Consider the following 26,017-nt stretch of genomic DNA (forward strand, 5'->3'; position numbering starts at 1 on the left):
TAGAGAGCACTATAAAAGCAGTATAAAAGTGATACATAAGTCTAAGTGCTATTGCTATTCTGCATTTCTCCTAATGATACTATATAAACACCTCACTAAACCCAGGAGAACTTCCTAGGACTGTGATGGCAAACCTATGGCATGTGTGCCACAGCTGGCATGTGAAGCCCTCTCTGAGGAACATGAGCCATCACATAGGTCAGCTCCACTGCACATGCACACATGCCTCTTGCTGGCCATCTGATTTTTGGGTCTCTGCTGGGAGATGTGCGCACATGTGCAGGAGGCAGGGGGCATGCACACATGCATGGGGGGAGCATGGGAGTGCAGCATACCCCATCATACTTCTTTTTGGTGCCAGGAGGCTTCAGGGAGGGCCTCTGGAGCCTTGTGTAGACTGCTTTTGCCCTCCCAGAGGCTTGAGAAAAGCCTCCAGAGCCTGGGGAGGGCACAAAATGACCCCCCTAAAGTTCAAGAAGTCCAGAAATGGGCCTTTTTCTGATCTTTGGAGAGCCTCCGGAGCCCAGGGGAGGCAATTTTTGCCTTCTGGAGGCTCAAGGAAAGCCTCTGTAGCCTGGGGAGGGAAAAATGCTCCCCCAGCATCGTGCAGGAGGCTGAGTAGGCTCTGTGTGTGTGTGTGTGTGTGTGTGTGTGTGTGTGTGTTTCATGCACGCATGCATGGGGAGGTTATGCACAAATGCGTAGGGTATGCGGCATATTGCATTATGGGTGTGAGCATGTGCATGCAAGGACAAAAAGGTTAACCATCACTGTCCTAGGATATTACTGCAGGTGAGAAGGGAGCTGCAAATAGAACAATACACTTTGTTGCAAAGAGATGCAAAGTATTCTGATTTTTTTTAGCATAGGTAGAATAAAGATGGCCTGGCTTTTGAATGTAACAGGAATTCTTCCATCTTTGCCATGATTAATTTCAGCTTGTCTCAAAAAACTTTTCTGTCATTTCATGATGACATACCCTTACTATTTCAATAAAAATATAAAGGTTGCAATTTTCTCTTTATGTTATAATTATCAAAAAGACCATTATTAACTTTGCTATTCCCAAAGTTCCAACTGACAAATTATTATACTTGGAAGAAAAGGGACTAAATGCTGATTTACAATTAAAGACAGGTGAAATAATCTAAGTTATCTGTCAGAAACACCTCTCTGCCAATATTCATTACAGAATGGAAGTCATGTGAGGAATTGATTCAGTTCAAGTTTATCCAATTTTAGGGATGCTTTAAGAATTTCATGCCAACAATAGAAAATGTGTCAAAATGGGATTATTATTATTATTATTATATTGAATGTTCTTCTACTTCTATTGCCTTCTCTTAGTGCTATGGCTTGCAAGTCTCACCCAATAAAATGCAACATCCAAGATCCTATCCCAATTGATCACAAATATTTCCAACCAGGTGATCTAATCATTGGTGGCATGACTTCTTTTGTCTTCATAACTAGAGATGTAGGAACCTTTGAGAAAGATCCCCATCATTCTGTTGTTGGTGAATCTCTGTAAGTCATTGTTTTCTTTCTATAATCTATATCTTATTTAGATAAAATTGTTTAGTACCTCTTCTATATGCCATAATTAATTATTGGAATTAAAGATAATATTTTCCAGCAAAGTATAAAGGATATATTTGTCACTTAATATTATTTTCTTGTACTTTTGTGAAGGAAATCAACAGCTAGAACCTATGTTCCTTAAATCATTTTTTTAAAATCATACAAATCATTCAATATTTCATGCTCCTAGATGCTGACAAGATGGGAATCTTCCCACTCACACTCCCATCCAAAGGAATTGCAGCATTAGCTTCTAGAATTGACTCTATAGAAGATGTGATATTGCATTGAACCAAAGGAATAATGATAATAGATGCAGCATATTTTATATCAGTCCATGCACAGGAGTAATATTCTTATGAACTAAATATAGGAGTAATATTCTTATGAACTAAAATATTTTTTTTTCTGAGGAGGAGGGGAAGCCAGACCAGAGAACCACATATTCTCGATGTTCTTTTTTGGGTAAAATCCTCACTCTGCAGTTCATCCATTATTATATGGGAAGAATAAGGAATAGGTTTTGATGAACAATTAAATATTTTTGAAAATAGGGACAAGGTTTCTCTCATTTCCATATAATGCTTTGAGGTTTAGCAGTATTAGAAAATGAGAAAAACTTTGTCAAACTGGGATGAATATTCATTATGAAGACAGTACTACTTCTACTGCTATTGCCATATTCTTTAATTATATCTGTTCTATGTGTTATAATTAGCTGCTTGATTAAAAATAGTATTTCCAACTATTGAATAATATTTTTGAACTTAAAATTTATTTTCTTGTACTTTCTGAAGGGACCATTATCTAGAACTATGTTCTTTAATAAAATTAGAAGGAAACAAAGTAACCATTGCTAGTAGATTCTGATAAGAAATAATCCCTTCCCCTTGACTTTTCAGTCCCTTCCTTTGACATAGGACTCACCGCATTTTTTGATGGAACTCAATTTATTAATCAGTTGACATGAAATTATTATTAGTTTCAAAGACTTTCCCCCCACTAGGTTAAGTTACTGACCTTTTTAAATGCATAATTTCATTTCATACTGCATCTAATTTTCTTTGCAGAATCCTGACTAAGTATTATCATCATATCTTGATAATGATATTTGCTGTGAAAAAGATCAATGAAGACCTCCATCTCTTACCTAATATTACCTTGGGTTTCAGAATCTATGATAAGTATGCTGGCTATCAAGCCAAAATGGAACTTTTCTCCAATGAGAACAGATTTGTTCCCAACTACAAGTGTGGCATCCTGAACAAACTCATATCAGTTGTTGGGTCTATTGATCCTGGAATCTCTTTAGTAGATATTTTAGATGCTTACAAAGTTCCACAGGTAAAATGGGTTGGATTGGTCTTTTCAGACAGCAATGGATTGCAGGACCTAGAGGTATAATTAATTTGGATGCCTGTTAATTTGGTCACTAATTGAAACAGCCTATGACAATGTGACACAACCTCATAACCTAATTTGTATTTTATTGTACAACTATCAAGATTATTAATTTAGAAAATTTCTTTTCTCAAACATATTTTTCTTCTCTAGTTTTTCTGTTTATCTATACTAATATTTTTCATAGTTCCCAACTGCTTCTTCTCCAAATGAAAGCCCATTCTACTACCACATGGTTGCAGGTGAAGAACTTCAATACAGGGGGATTATTCAATTACTCTTGTACTTCAAGTGGACTTGGATTGGGGTACTTATAAAAGGACTTGGAGGAAGAACATTTGATCATCTAATCTTCTCAATGTTTTCTCTCCATGGCATCTGCATTGCCTTCTTGGAGCAATTGAGATCAATTTATATCAACAATTTTTTTGATATTTTGAAGTGGCTTGTTGAAACTTTTCACCTTCTTGTTAACAGCAAAGCTAATGTTGTAATACTTTATGATGAGAATCTCTTAAATGTAAGATGGTTGTTACGCCTACCTGAAATGGAAATTGTTTCTGTAAAGCCAAAAGGTAAGGTGTGGATTGTGGCTTCCCAAATGGGTCTTGCATCATTCTTTTATCAGAAAAACTGGGATATCCAAGTCTTCCATGGGGCTCTGACCTTTGGAGCTTATTCAAATGAAGTTGAAGGATTCCAACATTTTCTTCAGACACGAGACTATTTCTCCTCAAAAGAGGATGGTTTTCTCAAAGATGTGTGGGAACAAGCATTTGGCTGTGTGTTTCCCAATCTATCTCGGAATGAAGAAATAGAGGATGTCTGTATAGGAAAGGAGAAATTGGAGAGCCTGCCTGGGGCATTTTTTGAAATGAAGATGAACAGTCAAAGTTACAGTATATACAATGCAGTGTATGTTGTGGCACATGCTTTACATGCTATGAAGTTGGGGCAACAATATAGGAGAAGTATGAATGGGAAAAAATTCAATCTTCAGGATCTGCAGACTTGGCAGGTAATTCTATGAATAATCAAATATTTTAGAAATGGAACTTGAATTGCATGGCCAATCCAGTATTTCACAACTTTCAGATCACAAACACTAGTGAGATGGAGATAGAAAATTAGTATAGGTAGTTCTCAACTTTCATAAGGATGAAAAATTATTGTCTTCTAGTTTCTTCTTTATCTATTTTTACCTATTTTGGTAGTTTCAATGGGCTTTCTTCTTTGCTTTGAACTTCCCATCACATTTATTTTCTGGCTTTCCTTGTGAGACAATAAACTCAATATGTATGGTTTGTCCATTTCTCTCTTCAACACATACTCATGTACATAAACAATTTTCCATAGTTTTATTTCTTTTAAGAGACATATGATAGGCTTGCTCAAGTTGAGTATTCCTGTTGAGAAACTCTCTAAGAAGTATTTTAGTCAATAGATATACGGGCTCAAAATAGTAAATACATTGAGAAACTTGTAATCAGTGTAAGAGCTAGAAGTAGAAGTTTATATGTGATCATTCAAGATAAAAATCCCTTTGTAGCCACATGGCATTGCCGTTGTGCTATAGAAAAGAATATTTTGACTTTTACTGAAGGTTTTGCCATTTCTCTAATTCTATATTATATCCAAAGTTTTTTGCCCAGTGTGTCATTGTGTCTTTTACTTGTTCATCCTCCATTTTCCAATTTAGTAAGAAACCAATTTCATTGTATTTAAGTACAATGACAATAAAGATTATACTTATGCTAATACTTCTATTTATAAATTATATATTTTCTTAATTAGTTTTATCAAAATTCAACAATATCTGATTAAAGGCACTTTGTCCTTTATAAAAGCCATACATTTTCATGTCATTGTATCTAAATTGTATTTGATAATTTAATACCCTGATATTCAAGCTCTTGCTTAGATTTTAATTTTCCTTCAGTGTCCAAAATGTCTTTATATGTCACAATTTTTTCAAACTTCACCAGATTTGGATGTGTAAAAACTTCTCTTGTTGAGAGCCATTATGGGATTCTCAAATGGATCTTAGCTTTTATTTTTCTCCATACAGATAATAGTGAGCTTCTTATGTAATGAGATGGTATCACATAGCTCTATACATTAACCATTCTTTCTTTTTTTTGCATTCTTTTTTCATATTCAGTTTCACCTCTTTTTGAAAAAGGTCTCATTTAACAACAGTGCTGGAGATAAAATTTCTTTTGATAAGTATAGAAAGCTGATTACAGGACTGGAGATTGAGAATTGGGTCACTTTCCCTAACCAGTCCTTGCATCGAGTGAAAGTTGGGAAGCTGGATCCCTGGGCTGCTGAAGACCAAAAGTTCACCATTCATGAGAAAGCCATCAGCTGGCACAGCACTTTCAACCAAGTAGGTTCTGCATGTATGTTATTATATTTGAAATGATTGGGATGATTTGTATTTGTATTCTATTTGCATTCATTACTTTCATTTATATCCATGTTTATATTTATACCTGCTATTTTGAACATGTTTTGCAAATAATTACAAATGAGTTGTAATAAATACAAATACAAATGATATTCTAAGAGTTAGTGTATAACACAGATGGTACTTCAAATTCTATGAAGAATTTTCAGCAAGGTAAAAAGACAAAATTTCTACAACAACAAAAAAAAAACATTAATTACATGAATTAGTATTGTTTTTCCAAGCATTGCTTTTAAGCTTTAAAAGAGAAGGAAGATATGTAAAGTTTTTACACTAATTTTATTTTAAAGGATAAGGGGCAGTTTAGTTTAATGACTACAAGGCCAGAGTCCTGTCTTGGACACAAAGATAGGACCTGTTGTTTTCTCTCAACCAGGAAAAAGGCAATGATAAGGCAAAAGTGTATATGCGTATTCTCCAACACTTCACACATATTTAAGGTGACCAGATGTCCCGCTTTTGGTGGGACAGTCCCGATTTTGAACAATTTGTCCCGCGTCCCACGGCATTTTAAAAAAGTCCTAGTTTTTTTTAAATTAATCAACCCCCCCCCCAGGTCAATGGTGTCCCTCTTTACCAATATTAAAATCTGGTCACCTTACTTATACATGATCTTAACATTACTTTCATTTTAATGTTTATTATTATTGTTGTTATTTTTATTATATACTTTATTCATTAAACATAAAACTTACTCAACTGAACATTTAAAAATATGTCACAAATACCATTGACTGGTGCTAATGGTTGATACGAGTTGCTGCCAGCATCCTCGATATCAACCAAGTACCTTCTTAAAATATATGGTGTTCCGAGCAACACAGTTTTTTGCAGTTCTGCTGGTATTATTGCAAGAAGCTGCAATTTGTTGACGTATGTTATCAAATTTTTGGACATGGTACCAAGTGCCTCGATGATAATGGGTATCACTTTTATATGTTTCATCCATAGCTGTGTAGTTTCGATGGCCAGGTCATGATATTTTGTGATTTTTTTCTAATTCTTTTTCTTTGACTGGCATCTCTTGGTACAGCGATATCAATAAACTGTATGCTTTGGCCCTCAACAATGGTGATATCTGGTGTGTTGGGTTCCAAATGATGATCCATCTGATGATGATGATGATGATGATGATGATGATGATGATGATGATGATTATTACACAATTGTATCACAGCGGCCAGTTGTTTTGCCGGATTTGGCATTGGTTACTAGTCGGGCCCCACCCAGGGGCCTAGGACGTCGTAACGTATTTTTGTAATATGCGTGCAGATCCAAGCAGTGCGGCTTTTTGCATTTGACTGATGGTGATTTTGTCAATTTTTAACTGTTTTAAATGTAATTCCAGTGCTTTTGGAATAGCACCCAGTGTGCCAATTACCACTGGAATTACCACTGCTGGTTGGTGCCATAGTCGTTGAATTTTGATTTTTTTTTCGAAATAATAATAATAATAATAATAATAATAATAATAATAATTATACAATTGTATCACAGCGACCAGTTGTTTCGCCGGATTTGGCATTGGTTACTAGTCGGGCCCCACCCAGGGGCCTAGGACGTCGTAACGTATTTTCTTAATATGCGTGCAGATCCAAGCAGTGCGGCTTTTTGCATTTGACTGATGGTGATTTTGTCAATTTTTAACTGTTTTAAATGTAATTCCAGTGCTTTTGGAATAGCACCCAGTGTGCCAATTACCACTGGAATTACCACTGCTGGTTTGTGCATTGTCGTTGAATTTCGATTTTTAAGTTCTGGTATCTTGCGATTTTTTCATGTTCCTTCTCGGCGACCCTGCTATCACCTGGTATTGCGATGTCTATGATTGTGACCTTATTTTTCTCAACCAGTGTGATGTCTGGTGTATTATGCGCCAGTATTTTGTCGGTTTGTATACGGAAATCCCACAAGATCTTGACCATCTGATTTTCGGTGACTTTTTCAGGCTGATGTTCCCACCAGTTTGTTGCTGTTTTAATATTATAATTTTTGCACAAATTCCAATGGATCATTTGTGCTACTGAATTGTGCCGCAATTTATAATCAGTCTGCGCGATTTTTTTACAGCAGCTGAGTATGTGATCAACAGTTTCATCAGCTTCTTTGCAAAGTCTGCATTTGGCATCATCAGAGGATTTTTCAATTTTGGCCTTAATGGCATTTGTGCGGATAGCTTGTTCTTGCGCAGCCAGGATTAGTGACTCTGTTTCTTTCTTTAATGTACCTGTTTTTAACCATAACCAAGTTTGTTCCCTGTCCACTTTATCTTTTATTTTTTCCAGAAATTGACCATGCAGTGCTTTGTTCTGCCAACTCTCCATTCTTGATTTTATCACATCTTTTCTGTATTCTTGTTTTGTCTGTTGGGCCTTCAGTAGATTTTTGTTCTTTACTTCGATTAATAGATGTTCTTGACTTTCTTTTAAATAATCAGCCAGTGCATGTTTTTCTTCTTCAACTGTTTGCTTCACTTGTAATAATCCTCTGCCACCTGATTTTCGGGGCAGATATAGTCTATCAGTATCACCACGTGGATGTAAACTGTAGTGCATTGTCATTAGTTTCCTGGTTTTTCGGTCCAAAAGGTCCAAATCAGCTTGTGTCCAGTTAACTACGCCAGCTGTGTATCTTATAACTGGTATTGCCCAGGTATTTATGGCCTTGATTGTATTTCCACCATTCAATTTAGATTTCAAAATTTTCCTAACTCTGTTGGTGTACTCTCGCCTGACAATAGTTTTTACTTCTCCATGCTTGATGTTATCCAACTGCAGAATGCCTAAGTATTTGTAGGCTTCATTTTCTTTGCATTTAATTAGTTGGCCATTGGGCATTTCAATTCCCTCAGATGCAGTGATTTTGCCCCTTTTTATGGATACAGTGGCGCATTTTTCCATGCCAAACTGCATTGAAATATCGGTGCTGAATACTCGGACTGTATTTGTCAATGATTGGATTTCTATTTCTGACTTTCCATAGAGCTTCAAATCATCCATATATAGTAAATGCGAATTTTTTTCAGCTTTTTTGGCTGTTTGGTAGCCTAATTTCATTTTTTTTAAGATTACTGATAGTGGGATCATTGCGATGATGAAGAGAAGAGGTGAAAGTGAATCACCCTGGAAAATTCCTCGCTTGATATTAACCATTCCGTAGCTCTCATTCCCTATTGCCAACTCAGTTCTCCATTGTTTCATTGCCTTTTCAGTAAAGGATGTAATATTTTTGCTAATGCCAGTTGTTTCTAAGCATTTTATGATCCAACTATGTGGCAGTGAGTCAAATGCCTTTTTGTAATCAATCCAGACCATATTCAAGTTCGTTTTTCTGTTCTTACAATTTTCTAATATCATTTTATCAATTAGAAGCTGATCTTTTGTGCCCCTGCTCCTTCTTTTGTTGCCTTTTTGCTCTACTGGCAAGATGTTGTTTGTTTCCAAATAATCCATCATGTTATCTGCAATAATGCCTGTGAGTAATTTGAAGGTTGTTGGTAAGCATGTTATTGGTCTGTAGTTTTCAGGTGTTGTTCCTTTACTTGCATCTTTCTGAATCAAGTATGTTTTTCCAGTTGTCAACCATTCATCAATTTGGCCCTTTTGTAAAATTTCATTCAGTTGCCTGGCCAATATTGCATGTAAACTGGTCAGATATTTGAGCCAGAAACCATGTAATTGGTCCTTTCCAGGTGATGTCCAATTCTTTACCTTTTTAACTCGATTTTTGATCATCTCAGTTGTTATTTCTAATACTTGCATTTGTTTGTTGCCAATGCTTTTCTCAAAGTCATGTATCCACTTTGCTTCCTTGTTGTAGTCCTTTGCATTTTCCCACAATTCTTTCCAGAATTCAACTGTGGCCTGCTTTTCTGGTTTTTCACTTTTGGTGTCACCATTCACATTAAGACTTTGATAAAAACGCCGTTGGTCTGATCGAAATTGCTGATTTTGTTTATATTGGATGATTCGTGCCTCATATCTTTCAATTTTTCTAGCTGTTGCTGTTATCTGCTGTTTTACAATCTCTACAGCTTCATTGATGTTTCTTGTATCCAATCTATATCTTCTGATTAGCCGATCTATGATTTTGTTGTTTTTAAGCCGTTGCTCATGCATGTTCTTTAAGTTACTAGCATCTGCCCTTAATTTTTTGATTTTTTGTTCTAGACGGATTTTCCACTTTGGCTTTGATGCTTTTTCTGTTGTGTGACTAGGTACTTTAATTTTAATGCCTAGTTCATTAGTGACTATTACAGCTGCGCTGTACATTAACTGGTTTGTTTCCAAGATGGATCCCGGTTCAATTGTTGAAAACACTGCATTAACCATTTTCATGATAGGGGCCAAAATTTTCTTAGGCACAGTTTCTAGTGATGGTAAACGTTGCCTTTCCTCATTAAGCAGAAAATGCTCCATGATCTTATCCTTCAATTCTTTTTGTTTTTGAGTTAGTTCATCAGTTGGTTCAGTGATAACTGGTTCTAGTGGTGGTGATGTTATTTCCTCCCTGAGAGCTTCTTCTGGGAGTTCTACTATAGTGTCTTTAGTTGTGTCTTGAATAACAGTTATTTCCGCTTGTGATATTGTTTTTTGGGTTTTGCAATTTGCCTGAATTTCCTCATGTTCAACTTTACTAAACACTTTATTCCGTATAATAAATCGCCTTTGATCTGCTAGTCGTTGTTCACTAACATTTGAATCTGGATATTGTTGTTTCCATAATTCATACATTCGCTTTAAATATCCTCTTTTTTCTGGCTCTGAGTTGTAGTAACAGGCCATTATGGCACGGTTTTCATCTGCACTATATTTTTGTCGTTTTGTTGGCTGGTCCACTTGTAGCCCACTTGTCGACGGATGTCCAGGGACCCCAACATCCGCCGCGGCCCTTGTTAACCCGCGCGACGACCGATGCGGTATGGAATTCTTATTCGTTTTTTTCACCATATTGTATGGGTTGGCGGGGTTTTTTTTTACGGGACCAGATGCCAACCTGATCCCAACCTTCCTCCTTTCTCATCCGGGCTTGGGACCGGCAACGGCGAAGTTATTATTATTATTATTATTATTATTATTATTATTATTATTATTATTATTATTATACAATTGTATCACAGCGGCCAGTTGTTTCGCCGGATTTGGCATTGGTTATTAGTCGGGCCCCACCCAGGGGCCTAGGACGTTGTAACATAATTTCGTCATATGCATGCAGATCCAAGCAGTGCGGCTTTTTGCATTTGACTGATGGCCTGATGGTGATTTTGTCCATTTTTAACTGTTTTAAATGTAATTCCAGTGCTTTTGGAATAGCACCCAGTGTGCCAATTACCACTGGAATTACTATTACTGGTTTGTGCCATAGTCATTGAATTTCGATTTTTAAGTCCTGGTATTTTGCGATATTTTCATGTTCTTTCTCGGCGACCCTGCTATCACCTGGTATTGCAATGTCTATGATTGTGACCTTATTTTTCTCAACCAGTGTGATGTCTGGTGTATTATGTGCCAGTATTTTGTTCGTTTGTATACGGAAATCCCACAAGATCTTGACCATCTGATTTTCGGTGACTTTTTCAGGCTGATGTTCCCACCAGTTTGTTGCTGTTTTAATATTATAATTTTTGCACAAATTCCAATGGATCATTTGTGCTACTGAATTGTGCCGCAATTTATAATCAGTCTGCGTGATTTTTTTACAGCTGCTGAGGATGTGATCAACAGTTTCATCAGCTTTTTTGCAAAGTCTGCATTTGGCAGCATCAGAGGATTTTTCGATTTTGGCCTTAATGGCATGAGTGAGCCGAGGTGGCGCAGTGGTTAAATGCAGCACTGCAGGCTACTGCTAGATCAGCAGTTCAGCGGTTCAAATCTCACCGGCTCAGGGTTGACTCAGCCTTCCATCCTTCCGAGGTGGGTAAAATGAGGACCCAGATTGTTGGGGGCAATAGGCTGACTCTCTGTAAACCGCTTAGAGAGGGCTGAAAGCCTTATGAAGCGGTATATAAGTCTACTGCTATTGCTATTGCTATTTGTGCGGATAGCTTGTTCTTGCGCAGCCAGGATTAGTGACTCTGTTTCTTTCTTTAATGTACCTGTTGTTAACCATAACCAAGTTTGTTCACTGTCCATTTTATCTTTTATTTTTTCCAGAAATTGGCCATGCAGTGCTTTGTTCTGCCAACTCTCCATTCTTGATTTTATCACATCTTTTCTGTATTCTTGTTTCATCTGTTGGGCCTTCAGTAGTTTTTTGTTCTTTACTTTGATTAATAGATGTTCTTGACTTTCTTTTAAATAATCAGCCAGTGCATGTTTTTCTTCTTCAACTGTTTGCTTCACTTGTAATAATCCTCTGCCACCTGATTTTCGGGGCAGTTATAATCTATCAGTATCACCACATGGATGTAAACTGTAGTGCATTGTCATTAGTTTCCTGGTTTTTCGGTCCAAAATGTCCAAATCAGCTGTGTCCAGTTAACTATACCAGCTGTGTATCTTATAACTGGTATTGCCCAGGTATTTATGGCCTTGATTGTATTTCCACCATTCAATTTAGATTTCAAAATTTTCCTAACTCCGTTGGTGTATTCTCACCTGACAATAGTTTTTACTTCTCCATGCTTGATGTTATCCAACTGCAGAATGCCTAAGTATTTGTAGGCTTCATTTTCATTGCATTTAATTAATTGGCCATTGGGCATTTCAATTCCCTCAGATGCAGTGATTTTGCCCCTTTTTATGGATACAGTGGCACATTTTTCCATGCCAAACTGCATTGAAATATCGGTGCTGAATATTCGGACTGTGTTTGCCAATGATTGGATTTCTCTTTCTGACTTTCCATAGAGTTTCAAATCATCCATATATAGTAAATGTGAATTTTTTTCAGCTTCTTTGGCTGTTTGGTAGCCTAATTTCATTTTTTTTTTAGATTACTGATACTGGAATCATTGCGATGATGAAGAGAAGAGGTGAAAGTGAATCACCCTGGAAAATTCCTCACTTGATATTAACCATTCCGTAGATCTCATTCCCAGGGGTGGGTTTCAGGCGGTTCGCGGTGGTCCCCGCGAACCGGTTGGTCGGCAAACCCAGAAGTAAGTAACTTCCGGGAACGCCGAAGGATCCACCCGCCCGCCCGCGTTTCTTACCCATTTTTGACAAGTTCTGCGCTTCCACGCATGCACAGAAGGCATATAGCGCCTGCGCGATCCTCCAGGAGCAGCTGGAGCATCGCCCACGTGCTAGTACGCATGCATGCACTGCGTGTGTGCACAAGGACGCCGCCGGCCCCATTCCAACTGAACCGGTTGGAACGGGCCAAGAAACCCACCCCTGCTCATTCCCTACTGCCAACTCAGTTCTCCATTGTTTCATCGCCTTTTCAGTAAAGGATGTAATATTTTTGCTAACGCCAGTTGTTTCTAAGCATTTTATAATCCAACTATGCAGCAGTGAGTCAAATGCCTTTTTGTAATCAATCCAGACCATATTCAAGTTTGTTTTTCTGTTCTTACAATTTTCTAATATCATTTTATCAATTAGGAGCTGATCTTTTGTGTCCCTGCTCCTTCTTTTGTTGCCTTTTTGCTCTACTGGCAAGATGTTGTTTGTTTCCAAATAATCCATCATGTTATCTGCAATAATGCTTGTGAGTAATTTGAAGGTTGTTGGCAAGCATGTTATTGGTCTGTAGTTTTCAGGTGTTGTTCCTTTAGTTGCATCTTTATGAATCAAGTATGTTTTTCCAGTTGTCAACCATTCATAGAGAGAGAGGGAGGGAGAGAACTTTCAATTTGTAGGGATAACCTGACTGTTTTTGCCTGCTCTCAAAAAGATGAGCAGGTTGAACCTGGCTAATAATTGGAGGGGAACCCACCTGGGAATCTCAGTACTGTATATTTAATAGGAAAATATTTAAAATTGTCCAAAAGCAACAATGACAATTTCCATACTATTGCTAAGAAAATTACAACACATCAATAAAATTATAGAAGCTGAGTTTAACTCAAGAGAAATGTTTCTAAAGATAGACAGTTATATAACAACTCCACAATTCTGAAAGAACAAGCTTGTTCTATATGAAATTTAATGCTACAGCAGAATGAAGTAACACTGAAGATAAGTGCAGGTAGTCCTCAATTGACGACCACAATTGAGCCCAAAATTTATGTTGTTAAGTGAGAAATTTATTGAGTTTTGCCCCATTTTACAATTTTTCTTGCCACATTTGTTAAGTGAATCATTGCAGTTAAATTAGTAACATGGTTGTGGAGTGAATCTGCTTTCCCCATTCTTTGCTTGTCAGAGGGCCGCGAAAGGGAATCTCATGACTCCGGAAAACTGCAACTGTCATAAATCTGTGTCAATTGCCAAGCATCCAAATGTAAATCTCGTGACCATGGGGATGCTGCAATAGTCATAAGTGTGAAAAACAGTAGAAGTCCTTTTTATGTGCTGTTGTAACTTTGAACTGTCACTAAATGAACTGTTGTATATTGAGGACTGCCTATATTACATTTTTTTTAAAAAAATAGCCAATAATATATATCCTTGAATAAGACTGCATTTAATTCATATAATTATATTTTATGACTATTTACATAGAGATAAATCTTACTAATTATTATGCTTATAAACCAATGCAGAGGAACTTGTACTATACTCCCTTTCACAGCAACATTCCCTTGGAAGTAGATTAACTTGAGACCTAATGAGGTAAAAGCATCTGGAGTGAGTTGGTAGTTAAATGGCTACATTTTATTTCTTCATAACTTCACTATCATGGCAAACAGGTCTATTGGTAAACTGTAAACATTTTGCTAATTGGTGCCATTTTTAAGAAAATATACACAGGATTGTACTAGAGAAATTTTTTATTAGAACTCCAATAAGAACAATAATACTGCATTATGTTTTTATTTTTGTTTATTTAAAGTGACAAGTATTGTGAAATTAATCTCATCAGACAATACATATTTAATTCCCATGGTATGGCAAAAATTAATGCTAGATTTGTTACTTGTATCTCATTAGAATATAAAATACATATTTTGGTGGAGGGACTTGTATAGAAATTTTAAATATTTACAAATGAAAGACACAAGACTATTTTGAAGTATTTAAAAGCAAGTCATCCTCCAAAATTAATGACATAGTCCTCCTAACAGGACCCTTTTAAAAAACAAATATATAAGTATTATTGTTGCACACAGAAAAATGTACAAAATGTTTGAAAATCATAAAATGACATCATAAAGCAGTTTGTCATTGTCCGTAAGAATACTTTGTCACTGTGCACACAACTGTACTGCTGATATTGAAGAATACTGTGTCTCACATATTCCTGTGAAATACCAAGATTGGCAGCATCTCCCTTTGAGTGATTTAATTGCCCTGAATTAATTCATCAGCTTGATGATGTTATTGCAACATTCACTTCATTTTTGATCATACAAATCAGCTCTTTCTGGTTCACCATATTTATATTTTTGGCCCAGCAATAATTATACTTACGGCAACATAAGTGAATTTCAGTTGAAGCGACTTCAGCACTCAAAAATTCAGTCGTGGCACGTTGCTTAAAGCATGCTTGAGAACCTGTCACAGCCTTCCATTTCACAAACAATAGCAACCCAATTTTTTTTCAAAACTACTTCTCAAAAATCAAAACAAAACAATGTTTCAGCATTTCTAACATGTCAGTACTACCTTTTATGGCAATTTACAACCTCGGAGCCATTATTTTTCACTCAATCCTTGCACTATGTAAGTGGAGATCAAATAAATACAACAGGCAGGAGGGTGGGAAAGGTGATAATTCTGAGGGGAAAAATGCCTGGGTCAACATTAATTTGAGAAGCAGCTATGATCCTGCCATGAGATGCTAGCACAGCATTTCTTTGGTGTGTTACACAATCCATGTTCAGCTGACACATGTATTACATTTGCCTATTTTGCCCACTTTGAGCCATCCACTAACACACTGGTAAACTCCACACAACACTGAACCAAGATTGCATAGTGTGCGAACAGAACGCACTGCTATTTATACAAAGCAGGCACACTGCTTTAGTGCACATATAACACCCATATGGATGTTTATATGCCTACAAGCAGTGTTTTTTTTTTCACATAATATTTTTATTTCCATTTCATTCTATACAATCACATGTTTACTGTGCATAACCGGAGCATGTAACATTGAGTAATAAACACAGCCTTCACTTATATAGAAAATGCCCCCTACAATACAAACCCAATATACCACCTTGGCCCACCATACACCCTCTTTCAACCCCCTCCAACTTTCATTCTTCCTTCTTACATACCCCTTTACTACCTACTTCCCCTCCCCCTCTATCACTCCCTCTCTTCATCCATTCCCTCCCTTCCTTCTCCTCCTCCTCTCTCTCACCCTCTCCACCCTCCTTCTTCTTTCGCTCAACTCCTCCCTTCGGTTTACTTCTATTACCTTCCAATATATTCAGCTTGTTCTATTTTAACACTAACATTAAAAAGCCACAGTATACAAGTGCAATCATGTACTTTAGAATTTAACACATATTATATTTCCCCCCTCTCCCCTCCCCCTAAAACCCCACCTCCCTTCCCTCCCCCCAACTTCCCAGAGCCCATACACGGTATAACTTTTTAACAATCACAGTCTAAAATTTCTCTACATTGAGCTCAGCTTCTTACTGTTACCCAAATTTTAAACAATTTAAGTTATTACTGATGTTAAGCATAAGCTATCTGGAGTTTCTTAGTCCCATATTTACTTTGTGTATAATCAATCCATTTTTTCCAGTCTCGTTTATATCTCTCGTTTGAATGTTCTTTGAGATATGCTGAAATTTTTGCCATTTCAGCTAGGTTTATAACTTTCAGAGTCCATTCTTGAATTGTAGGCAAGTCTTTCTTCTTCCAGTATTGCGCCACCAAGAGTCTTGCTGCCGTTATTAAGTACAGAACCAAATTAATCTCTGCTACTGTAAAGTCAGTACATATACCTAGTAAAAACAGCTGAGGGGTGAATTTTATCCTTCTTTTGAAGATATTTTGCAAGATCCACCATATTTTTATCCAAAATGCCTTAACATTACGACATGTCCACCATATATGAAAATATGTAGCATCAAGAGAACCACATCTCCAGCATTTAGGCTGAACATTCGGATACATAGAGGCAAGCTTTTTGGGATCTAAATGCCATCTATAAAACATCTTGTAAAAATTTTCTCTCAGATTTTGTGCTTGTGTAAATTTTACATTTCTTATCCAAATTCTTTCCCATGTGTCCAGCATTATTGGTTCCTCAATATTCTGAGCCCATTTTATCATACAGTCTTTAATCAATTCCGTTTCTGAATCCATCTGTATTAATACATTATATATCCTCTTTATGTGCATTAAGCTTTGATCTTTTATTTGTTTAAAGAAATTATCCTCAGCTTTTACAAAGCCAGTTTTTTTTATCTATTTTCCACCTAGCCTGTAATTGGCCATACTGAAACCACGTTTGAACTACCTTCTCTTTTTTAAGTACCTCTAAAGATTTTAATTGCAACACCCCTCTTTCAGTGATAAGGAGTTGTCTATATGTGGTTCTATCGTGTTTTTGTTCTATATTCATATTTTCAATTGCGTGTCTAGGAATTGCCCACATGGGCAATTTGTCACTTAGTTTATGTTGATATTTTTTCCAGACCCGCAATAAAGCATTTCTTAAAATATGATTTTTAAAATTCTTATCCAGTTTTTTGTTAAATAACAAGTAAGCATGCCAACCATATACCAAATCATGTCCCTCAATATTCAATATTCTATCATTGGTTAAATGGATCCAATCACTAATTGCAGATAAGGCCACTGCATCATAATATAATTTTAAGTTAGGTAATTTCAATCCTCCTCTTTCACGTACATCTTGCATTATTTTCATCTTTACCCTCGGCTTCTTTCCTGCCCATACAAATTTGTTGATACCCTTCTGCCATTCTAAAAGATTCACATCTCTTTTAAGTATTGGTAACATTTGAAAAAGAAATAAAAAATTTGGTAAAATATTCATTTTCACTGCCGCTATCCTACCCAGCAAAGATAAATGCAGTTTCTCCCACCTTTTCATCTCCATCTGTATACTATGCCAAAGTGGTTCATAATTATGCTTATATAATTTCCCATTTGAAGTTAAAATATTAACTTCAAGATATTTAACTTTTTTAACTACCTCACATCCTAACATCGCTCCCAGTTCTTCCTTCTGTTTGGTATTCATATTTATAGCTAATATTTTGGTTTTTCCTAAATTAATTTTAAATCCAGAGACTTGACCATATTGATTAATCGTATTCATTAAGACCTTACTGGATTCCTGCGGTTGTTTCAAAATTATAACCAAGTCATCAGCAAAAGCGCGGACTCTGTATTCTTGCTGTCTGATCTTGATCCCTTTTAGAGCATCCAAGCTCTTATTCAACAATACTTCCAAAGTTATAATAAACAATAGTGGGGACAAAGGACAGCCCTGTCTTGTACCTTTTTCTATTTGAAAGGAATCTGTTAAACTTCCATTGACTATGATTTGGGCTTTTTGCTGCTGATATATTGCACCAATTGACCATAAGAAGCCATCTCCTATCTGCATTTTTTGCAATATCTTCAACAAGAATTGCCAATTGATTCGATCAAAGGCTTTCTCAGCATCCAAAAATATGAATGCGGCAGGGATTTGATTGTTCTTTCCCAAGTATTCTAAAGCATTAATAATTAACCTAATATTGCTCTTCATCTGTCTGCCCTGTATAAAACCTGTTTGGTCGGTGTGTATCAGTTGTTGGATAACCACCATTAACCTATTTGCTAATATTTTAGTAAAAATTTAGTAATCTACGTTAAGTAATGAAACAGGTCTATAATTTTTCGGCTGAGTAAGATCTTGATCTTCTTTGGGTATCAACGATATGAACGCTGTCTTCCATGAAGGGGGCACTTTACCTTCCGATTGAATTTTATTAAATAATTCTCTAAGAGGTTCTACCATTTCTAACTGTGTTTTTATAATAAACAGCCGTTAAGCCATCTGTACCTGGTGCTTTCCCTAGCTTTAGTTGTTTGATTACCTGCAGGATTTCCCCAGAGGTTATTGGTTGGTTCAACCTATGCCTGTGTTCTTCACTAACTAGGGGGATTTTCTCTTTATCTAAGTATTTATTTATGTCTAAATCCCTAATTTTATCCCCTTTGTACAACTCTGTGAGAAATTCTCGAAATGCCTTTTGGATCTCTTCCTGTTGAAACACCTCCTTCCCTCTATAACACAATTTGGATACATTTCGAGTTTTCCTTTTTTTCCTGATCTGATAAGCCAACCACCTGCCGGGTTTATTTGCATTGCAGAAAGTATTATGTTTAGCATATAATAAACTGGTGGCTACCTGGTCAGAAATCAGCATATCAAATTGAGATTTTTATATGGAAATTGCTTCCTTAGTTTTTGTATCACCTGGGTTCAGTGTTAATTCCAGCTCTTTCCCTTTAATTTCCTCTTCCAATTCTTTACGTTTTTGCCCTTGTTTATGTCTATGTATTTTGTTTATGTTTATCAATACTCCTCTCATATACGCTTTGCTTGCATCCCATACATATTCCATAGGTGTACCCTTATTAATGTTAAAAACAAAGTATTCAGATAACAATTTTTTACAATCATTGACATACTTTTCATATCTGAATAAATTTTCATTCAGCCTCCAAGACCTTCTTGCCTGAACTACCCTTCCCAGCTCCATCCAAACTGGGTTATGATCTGAAAGAACTCTCGCCGTAATCTTTGTCTTCTTCACCCTAGAAAGTAAATCATTAGTAATTAATATAAAATCAATCCTTGAAAAAGATTGATGTCTGTCGGAAAAGAAGGTAAAGTCATATTCTTCTGCATGCCTCTCGCGCCAAGCGTCTCGCAATTCAAAGTCGTCCAGCATGTCAAAAAAGGGTTTGGGTAACTTAGCTCGGAATTTAGTATTCGGCCGAGATGCCTTCTTATCTCTTTTGGTGTCAATCACGCCATTCCAGTCACCCAGTAGTATACACGACTTAAAGTCCCACTGTACTAATTTAGCATGGAGATTTCTATAAAATCCATCTTGTTGTTGATTAGGAGCATAAATTCCCAAAAGCAATGTCTTTTTCCCTTCTAAGATTAAATCTAATGCGATATATCTTCCAAAGGGATCTGCTTCAATTAGCTCGGCTTTAATGTCTTTTCTTAAGTATACTACTATGCCATTTTTATTTTCCGTAGCAGAGGTCGCAAAATGTTGACCAAATTTGGGGTTGATCAAATATTTTTGATCAGTTGATTTGATATGAGTTTCTTGCAAACAAATTATGTCGTTCTTAAACTGTTTGAGATAATGAAATATTTTCTTTCTCTTCTGTGAAGAGTTCAGTCCATTAACATTCCATGTCAAAATCTTAGTTGTCATTTTTGGTTGCCTGAAGCTTTTTTAGAGCCTCCCGCATGGCCTGTCTCACCTTTGGTCTGGCTCCTCCCACAGCTTCTGAGCTTGTTGCTGTAGCTCCTTGATCAATGGCCGGTGATTGTTGAGATTGTTGCGTTGTAGCTTGTTTTTCTGTTTGTCTGGTGGTCATACGGTTAGGTCTTTATTCCTTAACCCCTTGCACTTCCGGGAGGGGGAGATGATACGTTTTGTCTGGTAGTTGTGTAGTTTGCTGTTTCTCTTGTCCTGCTCGTGGTTTTTCTCCATATCCCGATGGTTCAGGGTGTCCCACCTTCAGAATCTTATGATAGAAATCTCAAGCTTTCCATACAGAGTTGAGACGATATCTTTGATTGTCAAATGTAACTATGATACCAAACGGAGCATCCCATCTATACTGTATCTGACGCTTTCTGAGCTCTTCCACCAAAACAGCATAATCTCTTCTGGCTCTTAGCATTTGAGGTGGTATCTCTTTCAAAACCATCAAATCCTGTCCACCAATTTGAAGCTTGGTATTATAGGACTCTTGTAATATCGTATTTCTGGATTCTCTTGTAACAAAATATATTACCACGTCTCGAGGGAGTTGCTTTTGTTTTGCCGCCCAAGAATTAACGCGAAAATTTTTGTCAATCTGCCAATCAGAATTGGATCCCGGTCTTCCCACCAGACAGTCAAAGGCCTCAGAAAACATCTGCTTTAAATCCTCCTGTTTCTCTTCACGCAGCCCCCTAACTCTTAATGCAAGTTCCATCTGCTTATACTGTATCATAATAATTTGTTTTTCAGCATTTTCAACTTTTTGTTCCACCTCTTCAGTTTTAGATGTCAAATTAGTTTTAGCTTCATTGAGAATCTCTAAGTTGTCTACCATTCCAGAAACATATTCTGTGAGTACATTTACAATTCCCATCATATCATCATTCATTTTAGTAATCTTAGTATCAAATTTGTCATATAAGACTTTTATCTCATTGCTTATCTCCTTCATTATTTCATCTCTGAACTCTCTGAGAGCTTCCAAATTCTGATCCCTTGATTCTCTGAACATTTTCAGCAAGAATTCTTTCGTTAGTACGTCTGCACTAGGGGGCATAGAGGGTGGGGGCTGCGACTTTGTGCCAGGTATGGGAGACGTAGATCTCGGAATTAATTTCGCAGGGTTCATTTTTGATGCCATTATATCTTTGCCTTAATCACTTAATCAGATTTTGCTAAACCACTATGCCGTTTGGAGAAAAAGGAAAAAAATCCTCCCTTTTTGCAGAAAGTTTTACGGAAGATTTCAAACGGCTTGCATTACACCAAAACAGTTCAGCAAAACGAAACAAAAAGACAGAGAAAAACCCTGTTTGGAATGTCTCTGTATCAACAAAGAGTCTTTGAGAGTTTTTAAACCTACAAGCAGTGTTTAATACAGCATCACTCTATTTCAAGTGTTTGAAAAGCATTTTTTTTAATTTTCAGCCCCACTCCAAGAACCATCCCACCTCACATCCCAAGCTGCTGTTCAGTTATATATAGAATTGTCAGTCACATCCTTCCGTTTGAAGGAGACATCTTCATCCTCCTCCTCTTCTTCCTCAGTCTGCACCTCAAGTCTAAGGTGACCAGATGTCCCGCTTTCGGCGGGACAGTCCTGATTTTGAACAATTTGTCCCGCGTCCCACGGCATTTTTAAAAAGTCCTGGGTTTTTTTAAAAAAAATTAATCAAAACCCCCACCCCCCAGGTCAATGGTGTCCCTCTTTACTAATATTAAAATCTGGTCACCTTACACATATTTGTTTGTTTTAATTTGTCACATTTTTAACCTCATCTCTCATAGAGAGGGACTGTTAAGAACATGCAAAGCTTAAAAATATGCTTTTACCTAATTAATATTTTAAAGTATTTTATTGAATTTCAGAAATGTATAAAATATAAATAACAAGCAAATAATCTTTAAGAGGAAAAAAAGGATGATGCAGGGGAAAAACCCAAAATAGATAAAAGAAAAGGAAGCCGTACATATATAAGCATATATAAGCATATATAAGCATACATACATACTTCTATAATCATAAAGAGTTTTAATAATCAGGCTTAACCAAGGTTAAATTTGATATTTTTCATTTCAAGCAACAACAAAAAATCAACCATTTTCAATGTAGCAAAAATGCTAGTCTTTGGTTTGAGTACAGCAATCAATTTTACCATCTCTGCCAACTCCAGTAACTTGATTATGCATTATACAGAGTTTCCATCAAGTCTTTAATAGAAAATCTTTGATAAGTCTTTCCATTTTTAGTCCTAAAGAAGCCTTTCTGTTTTTAATCATTATATATATATATATATATATATATATATATATATATATATATATATATATATATTCCATCAAACCTAAAAAAAGTTATTCATATCAGAATGCATTGTAAATCATATTAATCTAGAGATCAATCATTATATTATATTTCAATGTTTATTGTACATTTAATCATATACATTTTGACATTCATCTACACATTTATTTTTAACAATACTTTATACATATTTGCAATAAAATATTCATCATAAATTCAATTCAAATTCAGTCAGTGGTGAATAATCACTGACTGAGTGGCTAATTACTTTAGCCACTATAATAATTTCAGTATTGGGGAATGGTCTAAGCCTGATGTATTTCCCAGTTACAAAGAGAAATGCTACATATAAAATTGGTAGAAGTGAAAAAAGCAATTAATCTTCAGTAGTTTTGATTATTAGGTTGAAGAAAAAAAAATCCCAAATCCTTACAACGAAATATTGTTCAACAGTGTTTTTTATTTTATTTTTCAAAATACATGATTGAACATCTTCCTTCTTTAATTTATTTGATAGACCTTACCTGTTTCCCTGTGTACTGAGAGCTGCCCTCCTGGTAATTTCAGGAGAAAGCAAGAAGAGAAGCCATTTTGCTGCTATGATTGCCTTCCATGTCCCAAAGAGAAAATAGCAAGCCAGAAAGGTAAGAAACCTTGTGAACAAATGGAAAAATGTTTGTGCAGATCACTCAAGACTGATCTATGAACATAAAAGTAAAGGAGCTGAATTATATTCTTTGTGCATTAGCAGGTTTGGTTGCTCCAGCACATACCATTCTAGGACACATTAACTTATTTTGAAAATAACTGAAATTTTTTACATTATTTCCCATTAAAATTTTGATGCAGTTTACAAAAACTCCTAGGAATTAACAGAATTGATTAAAAAGAACTGGTACAGATTATCACTGAGTGGACAGAATTGGAACTGGCCATAGTTGTTTAGTGAAACAACTATGTTTACAATGTTGCTTCACCTTTCTATTTCTCTACACATCTGCAAAGCCTAAAATGCAGGAAATAGTTGCAAAGTTCCTTTGTCATTAGTTTGCAATTGTGAATGTCCATGAAGCCTGAAAATCACTTAGAAAAACTACATGTGTACATGTAACCCCACTCACTTACCCTTTGGAATGGTCATCCTTGTGCTAGGATACTTAGCAAGAAAAGAACTGATGTTTGCATTTAAATTCATTGAAGATTACAAGAATGTGAGAAATTATACAATGTGGTATATACTGTATATTATGAGCCTATCTCACTTAGGAAAAAATTGGCTAGCATGTTGTCTTTGAAGGGCTGCAGAATTGTCCAGCTGGAGGGTTTTAATAAATCAATTAAGATCACAGAAGTGAGCTTGTTCATTTGCAATCAAGGAAGTGCTGGGTTGTAGAAAAAAGGAACTGTGGAAGAGTTAGCAGGTTTGGCAATCTCTGTGCTCTTTATGGAGAGCTAACAAAAATAGTTAAGGCACAATAAAGTGATTCTAAGGCATGAAAAGAAATACTGCAATAGTCATAAACATGGGCATTGGTCAAAAAGTTACTATTTCATCACTGACATAATTCTGAAATGACATTGTCCGAGTCAATTACTAAATGTGAAGACTACCTGTACAATATTCAATTTCTCTTACATTGGGATTACGGTTTCCTTTTTAACAATATATTACACTACCTTTCACAAAATCTATTCCAAGTGATTCAGAAAGCTTCCACAATTTTTCTTATAAGGAGAAGAGGAAAGACCTTTGATCCTTTATTTTTCAGCAAATTTTTTGTTAATGGATCTAACCATTAGTTTGATATTTTCATACAGAAAATAAAAATTTTAAATATTAAACAATGGCAGTGCTATTATTTTTATTCATAATTTCAGCAATAGTCTTTAGAGTTCCTTGTTCAAAATTGATGTAACAATAAATAAAACTCAAGAAATGCATAGACACAAACAGTTTAAAGCACAATTCAGTAGTGTCATGAAATTAAATCATGAATTAGTAACATTATCTTCTATAGCACAGAATTCCCATGTTCCCCTATGTTCCCTTATGTGCCAAATATGAGATAAGAAATTCTGATGGATAATATCAAGACCAGTTTTGCTTTCAGAAATTTTTTTTGAATGATACAAACAAGAGAATGAATATAGAACAAATGCTTATATATTTTGTATATATTTTTTAATTCTAGATATGGATGACTGTCTGAAATGCCCAGAAGATCAATATCCAAATAAGGATAAAGATTCATGTCTTCCCAAGAAAATATCTTTCTTGTCCTATAAAGAACCAATGGGAATAACTTTAGTTGCTGTGGCAATTTTCTTTTCTCTCTGCACACTTGTGGTGCTGGCAATATTTTTGAAATATCACCATACTCCCATTGTCAAGGCAAATAATAGAAATCTCACCTACCTTCTACTCATCTCCCTCTTTCTCTGCTTCCTTTCCTCACTGCAGTTCCTTGTTGTACCAAATAATATAATATGTCTCCTCCGACAAATTAGCTTTGGCATCATCTTCTCAGTGGCTGTGTCTTCTGTGCTGGCAAAAACCATCACTGTGGTTATGGCTTTCATGGCCACCAAGCCAGGTTCCAGGATGAGGAAATGGGTGGGAAGAGGACTATCCATCTCCATTGTATTTTGTTGTTCCCTGATTCAAGCAGGCATCTGTATGGTGTGGCTGTTCACATTTCCTCCTTTCTCTGATGTTGATATCCATTCAGAAATTGAGGTGATTGTATTGCAGTGCAATGAAGGTTCAGCTATTATGTTCTACTGTGTCCTGGGCTATATGGGCTTTCTGGCAGCTGCCAGTTTCACAGTAGCATTTTTATCCAGGAATCTCCCCAGCAGTTTCAATGAGGCCAAATGTCTTACATTCAGCATGCTGATCTTCTGCAGTGTGTGGCTAGCCTTTGTCCCATCCTATCTGAGCACCAAAGGAAAATACATGGTGGCTGTGGAAGTTTTCTCCATTTTGGCCTCTAGTGCTGGGTTGCTGGTCTGCATATACTTCCCCAAATGTTACATAATTATTGTTCGGCCAGAGCTAAACAACAAGGAACAACTAACAAAAAGAAAATATTTGTAATCCATGAACAAATATTTCCTATTTTCAATATTTCTCACTTTTTATATCTTTCATTTTAGATCTCCACACATTTAATCACCGAATTTTGGCCTGTGGAAGAAATTATTAGGATAGTTTTTTTTATATATTAGTAAAGTTGGGTCAAATTAGTCCTTATTCCTTTCAATTAAAATTTTAAATTGGAGAAATGAAGAACTTAAGGGTCTATTTAAGAATGCAGCTTGGTTTTTGAGGAATATTTGATTAGATTAAAGTTACTTAAAGAATTAATATTTAGTCTCAGAAAAAAGCTTGTTCCCAGTCTAGAATGTATGTGCATTAAGAATCTTGTTTTGGAATGCTGTTATCGGAGTATGGACTAAATAGCAAGGGACAGAAAAGAAAATGAGTGTATTTTTAAATTTATTTTTTTAATTTATTCTGATTGCTTACATATTGTTGTATTGTTTTATTCTTTTTAACATTGTAAGCTGACCAGTGTCACCTTGTGAATGAGATGGGTTTCAAATAAACAAATTAAATGAATGAATAAATAATAAAGGAATAATTAAGAAAAAATAACAGTATTCATCAAATTAATTTTTTGATCTTATTTATACTAATCTGATGAAGCAA

General features: G+C 35.9%; 1 protein-coding gene across 1 annotated transcript; it reads left to right on the forward strand.

Moving 5' to 3' along the window:
- The first annotated feature begins 1,351 nt into the window (after nucleotides 1-1,351).
- LOC116521534 (vomeronasal type-2 receptor 26-like) lies at nucleotides 1,352-25,402 on the forward strand. Its single transcript, XM_032236195.1, has 6 exons — nucleotides 1,352-1,527; nucleotides 2,652-2,925; nucleotides 3,170-4,000; nucleotides 5,144-5,371; nucleotides 22,823-22,949; nucleotides 24,498-25,402. The coding sequence occupies exons 1-6, from the start codon at nucleotides 1,352-1,354 to the stop codon at nucleotides 25,400-25,402; spliced, it is 2,541 nt and encodes an 846-aa protein (XP_032092086.1).
- Nucleotides 25,403-26,017: the final 615 nt, after the last annotated feature.

The sequence above is a fragment of the Thamnophis elegans genome, chromosome Z (genome assembly GCF_009769535.1).
Source record: "Thamnophis elegans isolate rThaEle1 chromosome Z, rThaEle1.pri, whole genome shotgun sequence".
Classification (NCBI taxonomy): domain Eukaryota; kingdom Metazoa; phylum Chordata; class Lepidosauria; order Squamata; family Colubridae; genus Thamnophis; species Thamnophis elegans.